This window comes from Entelurus aequoreus, linkage group LG20 (assembly GCF_033978785.1).
Source record: "Entelurus aequoreus isolate RoL-2023_Sb linkage group LG20, RoL_Eaeq_v1.1, whole genome shotgun sequence".
In the NCBI taxonomy this organism is placed as follows: Eukaryota; Metazoa; Chordata; class Actinopteri; order Syngnathiformes; family Syngnathidae; genus Entelurus; species Entelurus aequoreus.
Window position 1 is genome coordinate 26,461,504 of NC_084750.1, and position 20,016 is coordinate 26,481,519.

General features: G+C 39.1%; 1 protein-coding gene across 1 annotated transcript in view; it reads right to left on the reverse strand.

The window, feature by feature from the left end:
* gon4lb (gon-4 like b) overlaps positions 1-19,384 on the reverse strand; it is a 31,004-nt gene extending 11,620 nt beyond the window's left edge. Inside the window, exons 1-19 of the mRNA XM_062028970.1 lie at positions 19,096-19,384; positions 17,306-17,431; positions 17,097-17,236; positions 13,345-13,419; positions 13,226-13,276; positions 13,091-13,129; positions 12,931-13,026; positions 10,567-10,641; positions 10,366-10,494; positions 10,086-10,302; positions 8,206-8,307; positions 6,426-6,466; positions 5,532-5,629; positions 4,882-5,110; positions 4,734-4,820; positions 3,746-3,938; positions 3,537-3,687; positions 260-410; positions 78-194 (exon numbers count right to left, since the gene is read on the reverse strand). Coding sequence (XP_061884954.1) covers positions 78-194; positions 260-410; positions 3,537-3,687; positions 3,746-3,938; positions 4,734-4,820; positions 4,882-5,110; positions 5,532-5,629; positions 6,426-6,466; positions 8,206-8,307; positions 10,086-10,302; positions 10,366-10,494; positions 10,567-10,641; positions 12,931-13,026; positions 13,091-13,129; positions 13,226-13,276; positions 13,345-13,419; positions 17,097-17,236; positions 17,306-17,411 — 2,097 coding nt within the window. The 5' untranslated portion in view covers positions 17,412-17,431; positions 19,096-19,384. The remainder of the gene's footprint in view (positions 1-77; positions 195-259; positions 411-3,536; positions 3,688-3,745; positions 3,939-4,733; positions 4,821-4,881; positions 5,111-5,531; positions 5,630-6,425; positions 6,467-8,205; positions 8,308-10,085; positions 10,303-10,365; positions 10,495-10,566; positions 10,642-12,930; positions 13,027-13,090; positions 13,130-13,225; positions 13,277-13,344; positions 13,420-17,096; positions 17,237-17,305; positions 17,432-19,095) is intronic.
* Between the last annotated feature and the right edge of the window lie 632 nt (positions 19,385-20,016).

Here is a 20,016-nt window from a genome sequence, read left to right on the forward strand (position 1 = left end):
GAGCCCGGCATGTGCCGGTCTGGACTGTGTAGGATGACCACTGTTCGGCAAACACAAAACAAAAATGTTTTTATCACCTTCAGCCAAGTTGGCATGATGGAGGGGTCTCTGTCCACTGGGGGGCGCTGATCCCCAAGCTGTACTCTTCCACAGGCCAGTGGCAGGGCGGGGACAACCTGCTCTGTTACAAACGTCTGAAACGACCACACCAAGATCACCACACGTCGACCTCGACAAGCGTCATTTATCTGAGGCTCACCTTGATGACGTTGCCACATCGCGCTCTGGAGCTGCTCATCTCCCGAATGTGCTTCCTCAGGTTCCACGCGCTCTTGCACAGCAAGTGGGAGCTGATCAGATGGTCTGGCTGCACGCTTCCCTCAAAGTGCTTCAAAGCCAAAACAATCAGCCTGCAGAGATATGATGGGAAATAATGTTGTCGGTCTATCTGTGTTGGCCCTGTGATGAGGTGGCGACTTGTCCAGGGTGTACCCCGCTTACCGCCCGAATGCAGTTGAGATAGGCTCCGGCACCCCCCGCGACCCCGAACGGGACAAACGGTAGAAAATGGATGGATGGAATACATTCTCACCATCGACGCTAAATTTCACAAAAGCTCTCTATCTGCTTGAGCTTTTTTATCACGAAATAAAAATAATGATAATCAGTACCTTTAGGAATTTGTGATGTCGCGATAGCGCCAATTCACCCAAATTCAACCAACCAACGACCAATCCTCCGCACATTTGTCTAATCAAAATGTATCTTTGGTGTTGTGTAGACGAAGCAGGACAACAACATAAAAATATAACAACTCTTTAACGGCACAATTGTCGTCCCCTCGCATCTACTACGTGTATTCATTTAGGCTTTATTTATCCATGGTGAGATAGTTAAGAACATATGTTTTTATTTGCAATGCTGATCTAGCATAGAGGCAGCATTTTAATGACCGAGATGTTGAAGTGTGATGATAATCTCTCATCATCTCTCATTTACCAACAAAAATTACCGCTATAGTTCACTTTCAATTGTTCACAAACACTTTTTAAGTGTGAGAATGTCTGAAACTGCCTACGACAGAGCAGAGAGTGGAAAAAATGAAGCCTTTAGTGACCTTTTTTCCGTAATTATTATTAGCTATAATGAAATAAAGCACTACAGTATTTTGACAATGACCTTTGTGTAAGCGCATTTACTGATATCTAGCATCTACTTTTAAGTATGTGCGGTACCAAATAAGGAAAACAACAATATCAGTATTTGTTTTCCAACTTATGAGGTTAAAGGGGAACTGCACCTTTGTTTGGAATTTGCCTATCATTCACAATCATTATGTAAGAGGAAAACACATACGTTTTTCTTTTTTTATGCATTCAAAGTCGTAAAATACAGCACATACAAGGTGGCTAACAATGCAGCTAATGGGAGTAGTTTTTTGCGCTCAAAAAGTTCTCTAAATAACATACAAAAAACCGGCAACTCCCTTTACATGCCGTGATCTGAATATTAACCAAGTATAAACAATATTGTAAATATAAGCGCTAATGTCGAGGAACTACTTTTAGCAGCGCCGTGATCACAGAGAGCTAACTAGCTTATGCTGCTATATTGACATATTGAGTCACTGAAAATTAATTCTACATTATAAATCATGCCTCTCACCAAGATAGAAGGTTTTGGACATAATCCGAGATGTTGGTCAACTTTGACATCCAACTTAGACCCGGAGATGGCACATTGCAGCACATTTTTTTTAAGCCTTTGTGAGGATTATGATGAATTCTTCATCTTAATGGGAAGATATCAACATCCTATCAGTCTGTATCCCAGTGAGAGCAGACATTGTACAGTAAGTGATTGTTTTATTATGTTCAGATAGCACTTAGCAATACTGTTACATGATGCTGAGTGTTTCACTAAAGCTGCATCTGTGTATCACACAGCTTCTAAAACTTGTAGATCATCCTCCTTACATTCAGGATCAAAAATAGAAGTTTCTGGATCATCATTAGAACCAAAGTAGTCTTTGTTGTCTCACATGAAGTCGGCCATGTTTAGTAGTGTTGTTGTTGAAAGAAACGTGAACGTCGTGATACGTCTGTGAAATTAATTTGCTGCCATATGCTTAAAATGAGCAAAATACGTAAATATTACATAATATTATGAATGTTACTACATTACATATATTCTTACAGCATGTATATAAAACCTTGATGTGGGTTTTTGGATCTTCTTTAAAGCGCTTTATTGACTCCATTGTTAGCCGACATTTGCTCGCATCTATTTACGAGTTAGAATGTATTTTTTTTTAAAAACATGTGTTCTTGTTAGAGATGTCCGATAATGGCTTTTTTGCCGATATCCGATATTCCGATATCGTCCAACTCTTAATTACCGATCCCGATATCAACCGATACCGATATATACAGTCGTGGAATTAACACATTATTATGCCTAATTTTGGTGTGATGCCCCGCTGGATGCATTAAACAATGTAACAAGGTTTTCCAAAATAAATCAACTCAAGTTATGGAAAAAAATGCCAACATGGCACTGCCATATTTATTATTGAAGTCAAAAAGTGCTTTTTTTTTTTAACATGCCTCAAAACAGCAGCTTGGAATTTGGGACATGCTCTCCCTGAGAGAGCATGAGGAGGTTGAGGGGGCGGGGTTGAGGTGTGGGGGTAGGGGGTGTGTATATTGTAGCGTCCCGGAAGAGTTAGTGCTGCAAGGGGTTCTGGGTATTTGTTCTGTTGTGTTTATGTTGTGTTACGGTGCGGATGTTCTCCCGAAATAAGTTTGTCATTCTTGTTTGGTGTGGGTTCACAGTGTGGCGCGTATTTGTAACAGTGTTAAAGTTGTTTATACGGCCACCCTCAGTGTGACCTGAATGGCCGTTGACCAAGTATGATTTGCATTCACTTGTGTGTGTGAAAAGCCGTAGATATTATGTGATTGGCCCGACACGCAAAGGCAGTACCTTTAAGGTTTATTGGCGCTCTGTACTTCTCCCTATGTTCGTGTACCACTCCGTACAGAGGGGTATAAAAAGTCATAAATTTTACTTTTTGAAACAGATACCGATAATTTCCGATATTACATTTTAAGGCATTTATTGGCCGATAATATCGGCAGTCCGATATTATCGGACATCTCTAGTTCTTGTCCTACATAAGGATTGTGAATGATAGGGAAAGTTCCCAAAAAGTGCAGTTCCCCTTTAATATCACAAGAACCCTTAAAACATTGATAACAAATTCACAAGTTGATTCAATGTTATACGCAACATTTAGAAATTTTAGGCATTTTTAGGCCGCAATAATAAAAAAAACCCTGCAAAATCCTGAAGGGACTGAATAACAGACTGTAATAAATGGGATAGCTCTGTACATTGGTTACGAGCTGTATTGTTTGTTGTATTATGTGTTTCGTGTTGCATCGGCATATTGCTTTTTGCAATATGCAAACAATGCAAAACAAGCTCTTTAAGATGGAACCTGAGTGTATTTGAACAAGATGTGGCTGTATTACCCATCTTCTCCTGCGGTAAAAGTACTCCGATAAGGCGAGGTGTGCTGGGCGGGATCCAGGCTGCAAACAGGAAGTAGTTGTGGATAGAGGAAGACCGGTCGGGTTGCAAAAAGCCAGGCGGTGTCAGAGGGCAGTACATGGAAGGTGCGGCCTAAACGGGAGAGAAACGTCAGCATGAAAAATCAAATGTGTCCCACCTCTGTCCTCACCGGGGGTGGACGACGGGGTCATCTTGGGAAGCCAGCGTTTGGACGTGGCGGGTGGGGCCGGTGGGAGAGGCGGCACGTCTACTTGCTGCTCCACTTCCTGAAGTAGGTCCAGCGCTCCTTGCAGGTTGCACGCTCGAAAAGAAGTGGCATGGAACAGCTGCTCCTGACGCAGGGCAAAGCGCTGCAGCTCCTCCTGGACAAATAACTTTGTTTACATCAGGGGTTTTTTTGGGGTGTGGGGGAGACACAAACAGCTGTTGTCTATGTCAGTGATTTTCAACCACTGTGCTGCGGCACACTAGTGCCGTGAGATATTGTCTGGTGTGCTGTGGGAAATTATGCAACTTCACCTAATTGGTCAAAAAAATTTTTTTTTGCAAATCAATAAATATAATCTGCAAATACTGTGCCGTTCCTTAGTGTCCGTGCTGTGTAGAACTCGGTTGTGGAACTGTGATCCCAATATCCAGAGCACAGCGTGCAGGTAAAAAGGTATGTAATGCTTAAGCCAAAAATTAACAAAAGGGAAAGGAAAAGGCAATGAAGCATAGGGATGGCTATGTAAAATGACAGTAAAACTGAACTGGCTACAGAGTAAACAGAAACAGAATGCTGGACGACAGCAAAAACTTGCAGCGTGTGGAGCAGAGTACATCCGTACATGACATGACAATCAACAATGTCCCCACAATGAAGAATAGCAACAACTTAAATAGCCTTGCTTGCTAACACAAAGCAGGTGCGGGGAATAGCGCTAAAAGGAAGACATGAAACTGCAACAGGAAAACACCAAAATAACAGCACAAGACAAGAACTAAAGCACTACACACAGGAAAACACCAACAAACTCAAAATAAGGCACGAGGAGGACCGGGTGGAGTTTCATTTTTTAACGTTTTCTGGTGGTGGTGTGACTGCGGATTTTTAAATAAAAAAAAATGTGCCTTGCCTCAAAAAAGGTTGAAAAACACTGGTCTACTTGACTAACCAAGAAGTGCTTGGTGACGGACTCTTCGTGTTGCATAACGCTGACACCACGACAGAGCACATGAACTTCTGTCAGCAGCTGCACATGCTGAAAGACAACATAATTGCTTGAAAATACTGGATCCAGTGCAAGATCGGTGACAACTCACCTGCTGGATTTGCTGTTGGAGTTGCTGTTTTTGGCGAGAGTCCAAGTGGAGGCTGGGGTAGACTTGGCTCTGAAGCACCCAGGTGGACTGTGGGGTTGGTGTGTCCCTCATCTTGTCGTTAGGGTGATTGGTGGTGTCCTGCAGGGCTCTCTTGTGCTGCAGAGCTTGGTACTGCTCCCGAACTGCCCGCCGTCGCTCTGTTAGCATGCCAGCTAACGGTGGCTCAAAGCTTCAAACAGCAGAAAATGGGAATGAGTGCTATCACTCCAGCCAAACAACACATAAACATAACATACTTTATAGGCATTAGTGCTATCACTCCAGCCAAACAACACATAAACATAACATACTTTATAGGCATGGCTCCTATCACTCCAGCCAAACAATGCATAAACATAAGCTATCTTATAGTGAGTAATTAGACTGATCATGACCAGTAAAGAGCAGGCTTTGATGTGTTTCCTCTCAAGCTCAATTCTTCTTCTAGCCTGTTTGAAGAAGCTGCACAGGAGGACTTTTTTCTTCCTCCTGACCCAAACGGTCACAGCACATCTCTGCTGGACCGTCCCAACAGGAGGACCTTCTCACAACCTACTTGAGACCCGCCATTCATGCATCATACAGGATATTAATAAGCAGTGCACGGTTACCACAAAGCCTGAGGGACATTGAATTTGGGTCCAGTCTCTGACTCCTCCTCTTCAGCTGGCGGCTCCTCCTCTTCCTCAGCTGGTTTCTGCTCCTGGAGCTGCACAGACAAGTAAGCATCTCAAGCAACATGAAACGGTTTCAAAGTGGACAAAATATGGCTAATGATAGAAATTAAGGCAACTTCAAAGCTAGCATTTTAGCTTCTAGCCTCCATCGCAGAACTAAAGGAAGAGCACAAAACGTGTGTACAAACATCTGTCCAAGTGTATACTGCTTATTTTGTCTGAATCATTCGATTGGACCCGTGTTTAGCTGGCCTCTCCTTGTCATTGCAAATATTCAAATAACACCGCTGCTTGTTTGTTTATATAAATAAACATTCATATGTATATACATATATGATTGTGTATGTATATATATATATATATATATATATATATATATATATATATATATATATATATATACATACATAGATAGATGCATAATCCCATACTTGTTAAAAATATAGCTTGTAAAACCTGACAAAAATTGACATGACAGTGTTACCATGAGGTCAAATGTTCGTTGGTCTCTGGTGATGTGTGATACCACTGATTTCCTTATCGATCCGATACAGTGAATCTTTTCTGTCAGCCTCACAAATGGCTGGAATTCAGTGCTGTGGTTGAGATTATGATGTGTATAGTATGTTAGGTGGTGTCAAGAAAGTGCATTTGAAGGATGGAAATGAGCCAAACGCTGCACCTGGTGCACCCATGGATCCTCGGTGATTAATGAAAAGTGTAGTTAAAAATGACCATTAAGAAGCAATAAAAGATGTCCGCTCCCTCCTCTAGTCAACACAAACACTTGTCCTTGCTACGTGCAGACAGGCCCCAAGTTGAACTCACTGTGTCGAAGAGCTCCTCCAGCAGCTCATTCACCTCTCTCTCTGCAAACAACACAAACACAGAGATGATTGCAGAAGAAGAGTTAACAAGAGCATAGTTATTACTTTCCCAGCTAGTGTGGAAATGTTCCAAAGAAAAATAACTCTCATCAGGCCAAAGGCTGTTAAGCAAATATGAGAAATATGCTAAAAAAAAAATCGAACGCTAATCTTCTTTTAAATCCTGCCCACCCATGCTAATCTAAAGATGTATATTTACTGTTATCAGCACATTTTTTCAAAGAATATATGTTTGTTTCTTTTTTGTACAAATGATTTGGACTTCAACGTCTCTGCTGACATGCTAATTGTGCTGATGTTCTAACAATGCTGAGATGCTAACCATTCTGACTCTTCAACAGTGCTGATATGCTAACAGTGCTGACATAACAGCACTGAAATCTAAAACATGGAATTGATAAACTGGTCTCTCAACTCATTTGACAAATTCTTCTTGACAAGAAGCTCAGGTTCGCGGTAAACCTACCAGTCGTGACGGAGCGTTTTCTGCTGTATACGTGAGGGACTCTTGGGAGAAGTGGAGGGTCGTATGCCTGGCGATTTTTCCCATCAAAGACATTGAAGATATCTATCTATTTGGAACTGTGATAACAGGCCATCTGCTGATTGGAGTGAGCGTTGCTCTGGTTTACCAACAAATGCTGAAGGCGATGGCAGCGGGACTCAACTCAAACTTTGACGAATTCTGAACTAAATCGCAAATTGGATAACATCTTGGAGAAGCTATTTGCTCTGCAAGGCAATATTATGATCGATTTGAGAGCCAGAACAGACAACTAAAGCACACACACCATTGGAATGTGTACGCTTGCCCTAACCAATATGATGGACTAAGGAGCAGCACACTGATGGCTGCGCTTTGTGCCGGATTCCACCACTAGCCCCCGTTACAAGTCTCTAGTTTTTTTGTGTTGTAAATGTGTGCTCTTATGTGCTGATTGTTGCTTGAGGGTTTTTTGTGGTCTCAAACTGAGTCCCTCCAGGGGCTTGGCTTAGCCTCCTACTCTTTGCACCATGTTTACCTTTTTCCCGGGGCACTGCCCTTGTGGTGACCCATCAGTCTTCCTGTTCTGAAAACTAATTTTGTTGGAAAATATAATTATATTCTATTTTAATATGCTAACACTAATGATATGCTAACACAGGGATTCTGCAGGTATCAGCATGTCTAATTTAATGATTTTTAATGCCACTTAATACAAATGTAATGCCCATGTCCTACTGCAGATAGTTATCATATATAGCCAAAAGCTGTTTGTATAGACACAATTTTAGGCATTTGACAATGATAATCTTGAATAGTTGAAAGGTTTACATTAACTTTTGCTTTGTAGTGAATTACAATTGGCTCATAAGACTGTTTAATCTGAAAAAATGTTTTTATTTATTTATTTGTCTGTCTGTATTGGTAGCATCAGCTGCCAGTTGTGGCGGCGTTGTCAAGCTGCTTTGTTTTTCACGCCAAAGATATTCGGCACTGTTACCTGCTCCCTGCCTTTACAGTAATTGCCGACTGTGATTAGCTCATGCGTGATTCCACCGCACGAAACTTTTTTCATGCCTCTGCACATTGAATTTAATGTTTTTTTAATGCCATTTAAGGCCTTAATTTTTGCAAAATCCATGTCATGACTATTAATGTTTTTTAATGACCCGCGGAAACCCTGCAACAGTGCTGACATGCTAACGGTGCGGACGTGGGCGTCGTCAACAAAGCTTACTGGTGATCTGGACCGCCCGGTCTGTCCTGTAGTCCTCCAGATCGGGTTCATCCAGGTCATCGAGGAAGTTGTACTCCGGATCATCGTCATCATCTGCATCCTCTGCAGAAGCAAACAAGCCCAGCCTTGAAAAAGTCCTCAAGTACAGTTTTCCTGAAGATGCTGATAATATAAAACGACATTAATGAATACATGAAACTAACACGTATTCACAACCTTTCCTATACACAATTGTATCTATTAATACATTAATTTCCTTCAAGAGGACAACCAAGACAAACTGAAGTTTACAGCGTTCCGCGTTACGTCCTTAAAGAGGCTCTCATGTAAATTAATTCAAAACGTAATTGTTTGATTTTCTCAAGAACGAGGTGTAGCAGCACTCAGAAGAATACAGCAAGCTTATGTGTGTGTGTGTGTGTGTGTGTGTGTATAAAAGTATGTTTTTATTACGGTTTCATTTCATCCTGATATTGCAGTACTGTTACAGTATATGTACTTCATGTATTGTGACTGACTTAGATGCACATTTAGTTATAAGACCCAACTTCCACATCACAGTCGTAGGAACCAAACTAGAAAGTAGACCATGGGTGTCTAAAGTGCGGCCCGGGGGCCATTTGCAACATGCAGATAATTTTTTACCGGCCCGCAACACATTCTAATAATGCTGTTACAAAATAAACATTAAAAAGTGGAATACAAGAGCATAGAGGTGAAATGTAACAAGAAAATGTTGCCTCTCATAACAGAACTGCCACGCATGCTCTTTTTTCCTTCAAAACGGTCATCACTCAAAAAATAATAATGAATAAAAATCAATGTTATGAATGTTTGACCTATTTAAGGCTCCAACTACTCCACTTTAAATATTCAACTCTGAAATATTTTTTGGGGAAAATATTGCATATTTTGTGTTTTCCATAAAAAACAAAGTTTTCAATGACAAAAAGGCAAAAAAAATAACAAACCAAAAAAAACAAGACTAATAAATATTTATGATTGATGGATCTGAAGTTGATCGAGAGATTTAAGTGTTTAAAGTAAAAAAAAAATGTTTTAAATGTATTTATTTTTAACACTTACCGTATATGAGTGGGGCCCTTTTGGATCCCTTACAATTTTAGTGGATTTTTTTTTAATAATAATGAATCAAAATCAATGTTGTTATGAATTATTGACCTATTTAATGCGCCAATTACTTCACTTTAAATTTTCTACTTAGAAAAATCTTGGGGGAAAATATTGCGCATTTTGTCTGTTTGCCATGAAGAAAAAGGGCATAAACAAAAAAACATAAAATAATATTAAAAAGTTATAACTGAAGGATGGATTAGGGCTATATAAATAAACATTGATTGATTGATTGATCTAAAGTTGATCTTGAGTGTTAAAAAAGTTGAAAGTTTAAAAATGTTAAAATGTATAAACTATATTTAATACTTATATGAGTGAGGCCCTTTTAGATGCGTAAGAATTTTAATGGTATTTTATTTTTATTTTTAAAATAATAATGACTCAAAATCAATGTTATGAATTATTGACCTATTTAACGCTTCAATTAATTCACATCAAATATTCCACTTTTAAATATTTTTTTGGGGAAAATATTGCATATTTTGCTATAAAAACAGGGTTTTCTTTAACAAAAAAGGGAATAAAACATTAAAAAATGTAATATAATGTCGACAGATATATCTGAAATTTGACAAATATAAAATGACATTTTCATGACTGAGACGCTTCATGGTCCCCGGGAGTTTAAAAACTATATATATTGTATGCTTTAATTTTTCAGTGTGCGGCCCTCAGTGGGAAAAGTTTGGACACCCCTTATGGAGGCCGAGGACCACACGTACTGTATTTGTCAAACCACAAACCTTCATTGTCTGGGGCCATGAGGCCCTGCAGCCAGCACGTCCAGTGGCGGTCTTCCTCCTGCTGCGGAGGGCTTTGCTCATACATGTCTGCTGTGATATCGGGGGCGAGAAGCTCTGCCTCCAACTGCTCTAGAGGAACATTCACCAGGCGAAGTTTGGAGCGTGTGCGGAAAGCCAGACCGCTGGAGCCTTCGTCTTCCTCCTCGGTCCTGTGGGACTGCAAACACAGATTAGACTTGGCAGAAGTCGTCGTATCATCTAATCGCACATTCAAACGAACCGAAAATGTCGTATAAGCGGGACCGCAGTCTAGCTCCTCCTCCACGGCGTTCAGTCTCTCCAGGAAGGAGGGGCCGCAGGCGTCCGGGAAGTTGTATTGCGGAGTGGACGTCAAGTGTCTTGGGGAGCACTAAAAAGCAGGGCGTCATTTGATGGGATCTATTCCATTTTCAAACAATGAAGTGTGGGCATTGTGACGGACCTGCAGGCCTTCAAGCAGCATTTTGGACTGTTCAACTTTGGGAGGGGAAATGATGTCACCATCACTGAGGAAAGACTGCGAGCATGCACACACACACAATTATACAATCAAGACTGACAAACTAGAGAGCAACCAATATATTTTTTCCAAGGCCAAAATTGATTACTACTAGTCAAAAAGGTTGATAGCCGATATCTGTAGTTGATATTAATTTGCAGTAAAAGTTATTTAAATGAATAGTATACATCAGTAAACAGCAGGAACAATCTTGAAGTTGTTTATTATATTAATGTTATATATTTGGTCACATTTTCAGTAGACCCATAATAAATTCATAAAAGAACCAAACTTCATGAATGTTTTTTGTGACAAACAAGTATGTGCTCCAATCACTCTATCACAAAAAAATAAGAGTTGTAGAAATGATTGGAAACTCAAAGACAGCCATAACATTATGTCCTTCACAAGTGTATGTCAACTTTTGAATGTGTGAGCTGCTGCCTGCTCTTCTTTACATATATAACAATCTCTTATTTGTCAAGATATTTACACAAAATGTGTATTTTTGTCAGAGATGTATTTTTTGTCGTCCTTATGTCCATCCATGTATTTGATCGAATCATGGAACATGAAACTTGTGGCGCTCCTTTAATGAGCCCATGCTCAGAGTGTTGCGAAAGGAGGCTTGTCGACCGACTCCATCGCCGCAGTAGCGAAAACAAACTAAACGGGACCGACAAACCGCCAGGAAAGAAGGACAAAACCTGGATTTCCCGGCAAAAATGTTTAAGTTTTGACAGGGACGCAAAGGAGACATACTGTGGGAAACCAGCTCTGTGAGAAGGACAAAACGGTAGAACGGCATCGCCGTGTGAGCGCTGCAATCAAACAAACCGGAAAATAATTCAGATATCAAAACGTATTTGAAATTTGTTTCTTTTAAATTGATTAAATAAATACAAGATTGGGATAACTTTTCAAATGCAGGGCAAAAGGGCTGGTGCTTGAGCAGTGGTTATTACTATCTACTTCACTAAATATTTATTTTGTAAATTATTAAATATTGGTATCGTGTGTGTATAGTTTGTATCTGCTGATGTAGTTGTTGTAGTTGTAAAAAAGGGGCCAATACTGATAACAAAAAAACAATATAGATATCTGTCAAAATGCCAAATATCGGCTTTAATAATCAGCCCGGCCGATAATCAGTTGATCTCTATTACAAACATTTATGTATCGTAAAGTCCAGACTATAAGCCGCTCCTTTTTTCCTACACTTTGCCTTATAAAACGGTGCGGCTAATTTAAGGATTTTTCTTTGCTTACGGCCATAATGCAAATAATTAAAAAAAGAAGAAGAAGCAAATACACTGTAAATGTGTGTTATTGTTTGTGCTATGGTGCCATCTTTTGGACAAGTTTGCTCACTGCAGGTGCTGCAGTGTCCATCTATTTAGTGCTTTCAACCAGAAGTAGAAGTGCCGTTCCATCTTCTGGTCATGCATAGCGTTTCTACACATATAGATTCTTAGTTCCTCACTCCAAGCAACATTTGTGAGTTTTACAATAGAACTAAAACAATTCTTACCTACAAAACCGTCCCATGTGTGCTGTCTGTAGGAGTGTTTTCATGCATATTCATGCGTAATGTAATGACGCTAGCATCGCTAGCATTAGCTAATACGCACATTTACGAGTGTTTGTGTTACTATTTTCAACTTACAATGTGGCATTCTTTTTGTATGGTGTCAGTTTTGTAAATTCACCAAAACGTCTCCGTGGAGACGTTAAGCGGTTTGGAGAGCTAGTTTCCGCAGCTAGTGGGTCCATGACCGTGACTTCTGTTTTGTTTGATCAGCCGTTTTACTGCCGTGTTACAGACACTGTTTGGAAACAAATATGTAAATACAATTTTTTTGTGTAAATAACTCATTTTACAACGTATATATCTGCAACTTAGTGAAGTGAAGTGAATTACATTTATATAGCGCTTTTTCTCAAGTGACTCAAAGCGCTTTACATTGTGAAACCCAATATCTAAGTTACATTTAAACCGGTGTGGGTGGCACTGGGAGCAGGTGGGTAAAGTGTCTTGCCCAAGGACACAACGGCGGTGACTAGGATGGCGGAAGCGGGGATCGAACCTGCAACCCTCAAGTTGCTGGCACGGCCGCTCTACCAACCGAGCTATGCCGTCCAGTATAGCTTAATAGTCCAGTGAGGCTAATATATGGAAAACTATTTATTCTAAAATTGAGTGGGTGAGGGTTATATACCGGTGCGCTCTATAGTCCGGTAAATACGGTAAACATTTTGATTCTAGGTTCATTAGCCATCGTTAAAACGTGTGACAAACCCACTTACCTCTTCAGCCGTGTCCTCATCTTCCTCGTCTGGACAGTACTCCTCATCTGATGAGTCTTCGTCTTCCTCAAGATCAACGTTGAGGAAGTGAGGTTGCTTTGAGACACAAACAAACTTGAGTCATGTGATCACTGCTAATGGCGCTGCTGTGATGTTTTACCAGCAAGGTCTTTTCTGCAGACAAACTCCAGCTGAGGCACTGTAAAAAAACAAAAAAAACAAACGGACAGCAGTTTTTAAGTCATGTTGGTGCGCAGGTGTTCCGCAGCTTGTCGGGTGAGGAGGGGTTCATCACCTGTCCCTGCTGGACCGCCGTCTTCAGTCTGGATCGGGTCATCTTTGGCTCCTGGTGGACCGGGCAGGCGTCAGTTGGACTCAAAAGACATTTAAAGGCTTGCTGAGGTGTGCACTTACAAACATGGGCATGTCCTGAGTGTCTCGGATGGCAGCTTTCATCATGGCCACCACACGCTCATCAGTAATCACCTCCTTGACAACGCACACACGTCACAAAATCACACAGACGTCGCTAGGCCTTGCTATTGATCTGGAACAGGGTGTCCAAACTTTTTGACTTGGGCTAAAAAAATTTGGTCTAGGGCCAGCGTGAGACGTTTGCACAGTGCCTGTGTTTTTAGATCTCAATTGTTAATGGTTTTACAGTTCCGTTTGATGCATTTTAAAATGTATGTCTTAAAGTATTACATTTCTGAAACTGCTCTGTGACATGTGCTGTTGACCTATTGGCCAGGTCACCCTTGTGAAAGAGATCTTGATCTCAATGGGTTTCTTATCTGGTTAAATAAAGGTTGTCGAATTGCTAGTTTACTTTTTTTGAGAAACAACATTTTACAGACTGATATGAAAAATGACTACTGCTTCCCATAAAGTAAAAATTAAAAGACACTAAAGTGTATATTATTGTTTTATACTTATTACACCAGATGTTTACTTTGCTACTTTAAAGACATCAACTATAAGTTATTCTTTTAAATATTTGCTTGAAACAGTAAATGTTGCTGCACTATTATTTGCTCTTTGAAATACTTGTTTATGGTAAAAAATATGAACATAGTGGATATTATAAAAACATGTCAGACACCATAAAAATGGGAAAAATGCAAAACACTCTCTCCACACTTATCCATGTTTGACTTTTAGCTACTTGATATTTCTCATTGATTACAAAACTTTTAAGGAGGTCAAAGTAAACAAGGTAGGAGTTGAACTTTTACATAATCTTAATATTCAATTATATAACCATTATATTATTATAATATTTACACACACACACACATACACATATTATATATATATATATATGTATATATATATATATATATATATATATATATATAGATATAGATATAGATATAGATATAGATATATATATATATATATATATATATATATATATATATATATATATATATATATAGATATAGATATGTGTGTGTACAGCTCCACTAATGGACATTGGAGTGTTACTTTCAATACAGCTCCACTAATGGACATTGGAGTTTTACTTTCAAAGGCAAAATTAAAGTATTGCAAAAAACATAATTTTATATGGGACTTTATTGTATTATATGTATAGTACATGTTCCAAAAAGAAAAAAGCATAAAACACCACCAGAATTAGAGATATTACAAGTCAAAGTGATGAAGCTTAGTGTTACGCTCATGACTTGGTGTAACTAAACATTACCCTATAAGATGAAGGCAATTTCATTGTATTGATATTTGAAATGTATTCAATGTTTATAAATGAATATATAAATATACTAAATGTAAAAAAGGGAATACATATTCAAAATAAGATAAATGATAAATGGGTTATACTTGTATAGCGCTTTTCTACCTTCAAGGTACTCAAAGCGCTTTGACAGTATTTCCACATTCACCCATTCACACACACATTCACACACTGATGGCGGGAGCTGCCATGCAAGGCGCTAACCAGCAGCCATCAGGAGCAAGGGTGAAGTGTCTTGCCCAAGGACACAACGGATCATTAAAATAAATCTAGTTTGGTTACGCCATCATGAGCGCAACACAAGGTTGTAAAAGTTTCAACTAAAATTCTAAATAAGATGTCAAAAGCAAACTGAAATCAGATACAAACAGCTTAAAGGCCTACTGAAATGATTTTTTTTTATTTAAAAGGGGATAGCAGATTTATTCTGTGTGTCATACTTGATCATTTCGCGATATTGCCATATTTTTGCTGAAAGGATTTAGTAGAGAACAACGACGATAAAGATTGCAACTTTTGGTATCAGATAAAAAAAAAAGGCTTGCCCTTACCGGAAGTAGCGTGACGTAGTCGGGTGAACATATACGCAAAGTTCCCTATTGTTTACAGTGATGGCCGCCAGAAGTGAGAGAGATTCGGACCGAGAAAGTGACAATTTCCCCATTAATTTGAGCGAGGATGAAAGATTTGTGGATGAGGAAAGTGCAAGTGAAGGACTAGTGGGGAGTGGAAGCGATTCAGATAGGGAAGATGCTGTGAGAGCCGGGGGTGACCTGATATTCAGCTGGGAATGACTACAACAGTAAATAAACACAAGACATATATATACTCTATTAGCCACAACACAACCAGACTTATATTTAATATGCCACAAATTAATCCCGCATAAAAACACCTAGGTGTTTGTTATGCTAGCTCCTAGCTACTAGCTCGAGCTAGTTATAGCTCGAGCGGGTTATATGGACGGGATCCCGTCTATATAACCCGCCAATACAATTCAAACACCTGCACAACACACACACTCACTCAGCCCAAAGGACCGTTCACCTAACCCAAGGTTCATAAAGCATATATATTTAACCAAAGTTACGTACGTGACACGCACGTACGGGCAAGCGATCAAATGTTTGGAAGGGCGCGGGTGGGACCTGATATTAAGCTAGGAATGACTACAACAGTAAATAAACACAATACATATATATACTCTATTAGCCACAACACAACCAGGCTTATATTTAATATGCCACAAATTAATCATTAATAATTAATAATTCTATACTGAATTTAAAAGAAACTAAATACAATAAAAATAAAAAAAATAAAAAATAAAATTATTGTTATTATGATGATGTGTGACAAGAAAACGCGGGAGCTCTCGTTTTTTTTTTTAATAACAAACACCTAGGTGTTTGTTATGCTAGCTCCTAGCTACTAGCTCGAGCTAGTTATAGCAAGCGATCAAATGTTTGGAAGCGCAGCTGCGTACTCACGGTATCGCGTCTGCGTCTGTGTATCCAAATCAAAGTCCTCCTGGTAAGAGTCTCTGTTGTCCGAGTTATTCGATCTTGACTGCATCTTTCGGGAATGTAAACAATGAAACACCGACTGTGTTGTGGTGCTGACTTCCCTCGCAAAATACTCCGCTTCGCACCGACAACTTTCTTCTTTGCTTGCTCAGCTTCTTTCTCCATAATGCAATGAACAAATTGCAACAGATTCACCAACACAGATGTCCAGAATACTGTGGAATAATGAGATGAAAACAGAGCTATTTCGTATTGGCTTCAATGGGGAAGCCATACCTCTGTTAAACTGGCTACGTCACGCGCATAAGTCATCCTCCAAAGGAATTTTCAACCGGAAGTTTAGCGGGAAATTTAAAATTGCACTTTATAAGTTAACCCGGCCGTATTGGCATGTGTTGCAATGTTAAGATTTCATCATTGATATATAAACTATCAGACTGCGTGGTCGGTAGTAGTGGGTTTCAGTAGGCCTTTAAAGATTGATCAATACCTATTTAAATTTAGTAATACATAAATATGATTTAACAAAATATAAAAGAAATATACGTGAACAGAACGCTCATGATGGTTACACCAAAAAGTAACGCTATTAATCGCGTTTTCCAAGTTTTTGGGGCATTTGTATGCTATTTCCAAGCATCTCCTTTTTATTATCGTTGATTTTAAATGGTCAAACTAATGCATATTATATATGCATGCCCTAGTAAACAAAAAAAAAGTCATATTTATTTTGATTGTTACATTTTGAAGTACATTTGTGCAGGTGGGTGCGAATGTACCCATTACCAGAGCTGTACACAAATATATGCATGAATCGACACATACGCAACATCCCAGATTCCTGGAGGGATTGGCTAGTAGTGAATGGTGTGTGTGTCACTGACGTGCAGAATGGCGCGCACGTTGCACGACGTCAGATTGTGCTGTCTGGACTTCCTGTCCAGGTCGATGTCAAGGCGGCCAAGTTCGTCGTCGCTGGACTCCACGGCCTCCATGAGCGCGGCATCCTCCAGCCGCCATAGACCTGTGCGACATGACAAAACGCGTGGTTGAACGGGTAGGCCACATGACCGCTTCATACGCGTCGCGTCACCTGACAAGGGTCTCGTGTCATCTTCAAGTCCGGCATCACCAAGGGTCCCGATGGCCAGTTTGCTGTCCTCGCTAAAGAGGGTCTCCTCATCACGTAACCTCATCATTTTCCCTCATCAGCGCTGCACTGAATCCAAATCCATACAATTCAGTACACACATGAAAACAACCAGTTGTAAATAAAAGCTAGCAAAAGTCAGCTAAAAATGGAGTCAATGGAAGTCGCTCTATTCCGCCAAAAAAGCGCTCCAAAAAACATCCATAAACGTTTTATATACATGCTGTAAGTATATATGTAATGTAGTATAATTCATAATAACATGTAGTATTTATGTATTTCCTTTTTTTTGTCCTGTCCAGCTTCTCAGGTAAATCATATAGTTAATGTAGATGCCCAGATCAGCTGTTCAGATTTACTTTACAAAAGAGAAGTGTAGGATACTTCTCTTGTTGCCTTATTTGTATTTGACTTTATTAAATGTATTTATATTATCATTTGGTGCAGCCGGGCCGGAGCAGGAGGTGATAGAAAGAGAAAGAAAAGAAGACAGAGGGGGAAATTGTGGGGACAAGAGGGGGATAAGACAGAGAGACAAAAACAACAACAGCAAACAGAACAATAACAACAACAACAATAGAGCAACATCAGCAAATACAATATGTACAAATATGATGGTAAAAGTGATAGCAAAGAAGCAGTTAGCGAAATAAATAATACAGAAATGACAATGAGCATTATTACACTAAAAATGGAGCAATACAAATACCAATAGAAATAGCGCTATTGATAATGAACAATACCGATAATTTACCTCTATTATGAACAATACAGTTGTTCAAATGCAACAATACATATACGTAATGATAACTACAGATACAAAAGAATGCAGAAAAATGGAGGGGAAGAAAGAGAAGCAACCTATATTAACCTTGTAGATTGTTATAGTAACAATAGGTTAAGCTTTGTCAGTGTGCCATGTGTTACTCATTTAACAGCGTTAATATATTTTGTATTTATGTATTTCCAACTCAGAGGCGATGCAGCAGCTCACCGGATCATTAGAGCAGCATAAACCAGTTAGCGCTCTCTAATCAATACGCCGCTAAAATAGATTGTCTGCGTTAGCGCTTGTAATAACAATATCGCTAATAGTAAGGTCACCAGATGTAAATGGAGTATTGTTGGCGGCTTTTGGATGGTTATTTAGACGGCCTTGTACGCGGAATAGGGGCGATCCCATCGACTCCTTTCTTAGCTGACTTTTGCTAACGTTTATTTACGATTTATAATGCATAAAAAAAGGGAAACGTGTGTGAATGGTAGGCAAAAAAAAAGTGCAGTTTCCCTCACGTGTAAAGTACACAACACATTAGAATAATAGTAGGAATTACGACAATCGATTTTCACTAGCATTTACGTAGTCTGTCACATCTAACTTCAAGATTTATTTTAAATCTTTCTGTAGCAGGAAATCAGGAAATAAAATTAATTGAAAGCATGTTGACATAAATAGTAGTAGTTGTCAGCTAATTTCAACTGACTTGCTAAAAATAACTAGTAACTAAGTGAAAGTTAATGAGAGATTTGTACGGTAAAAGTAAACTTAATTAGGTAATTAGAAGAATTATTTAGTGTACATCACGAATGCCAAGTTGCTACACAAAGCTAAGTCTGCACGGCGTGTTTATGAATAACATCATACTTTCATCAGGTTACACATTTGTGTTACATATTTGAACAAGGCACCAACGACACACTGAAGCAATGCAACGTCTTGAAAAATAACTTACCTGTACAAAGTTAATATCCATTCGGTCGTTTAGCGAATGCTAGCCACTAGCTGGCTTCGTTTCCGCTAATAACAATTCAGCTTCCGCTGCGAGTTCTTTCACAACAAAGCGACGAACCCCTAACCCGTAATCACATTCGTAACCATTGCCGCAATTGCAACACCAAGTTTGAAATAATTAATGGCAACTGAACAACGGAAAAGCAATTGGTTTATCTGAAATTTCATTTTTAAATACTAAAAGTAAAGTTGTTGTTTTTTTGTGGAAAATTGTAATATCTAGATCTAAAAACGGTTTATATTTTAAATAACAGACAAAAAAAATGACCAAAACGGATGTTCTTTATATTCCAACACCGGAACCGGAAGTTCTTATTTAAAGAAAATACCGCGGTCTGGCCTGTCGAAGAAAACAGTGTGATCTTGTATCCTGCGTCAAAAAGACCAGATAATGATGGGAGTTTTAAATATAATCTGAAATATTTTCATATAAACGGATCAGATCAGTTTGCAGTTTTGTCTGTAAATAGCAACTTCCGGTTCCTGTGTAGGGATATGACAAAACGTCTGTTTTTAGTCCGTTTGGTATCATGTTTCGGCTCAAATTAGTTTGTTCGTTTCTGCTGATTTGTAATTTTCACTTTGGTTATATGGTGAAAAATAAAATAAAAATCACACCTTTTTTTTAGATGTGGTTACTGCTCTTCGACACTGAAAAAGTCGAACGATAGCTGTGTTTTCCTTTGTGTTTAAAAAATAAAATAAACACATCGTCTTTTGTTTCCCCATTTATTAAAAACATCAACATTAATTTTTGCTTTTTTTCATTTCTTGAAAAGACCAACATTTATTTTTTCTATTTCAAATTCGGAAATTTGGCGAAAAAGCTAACGTGTTGAATGCTAACACACTAAGCATCGAA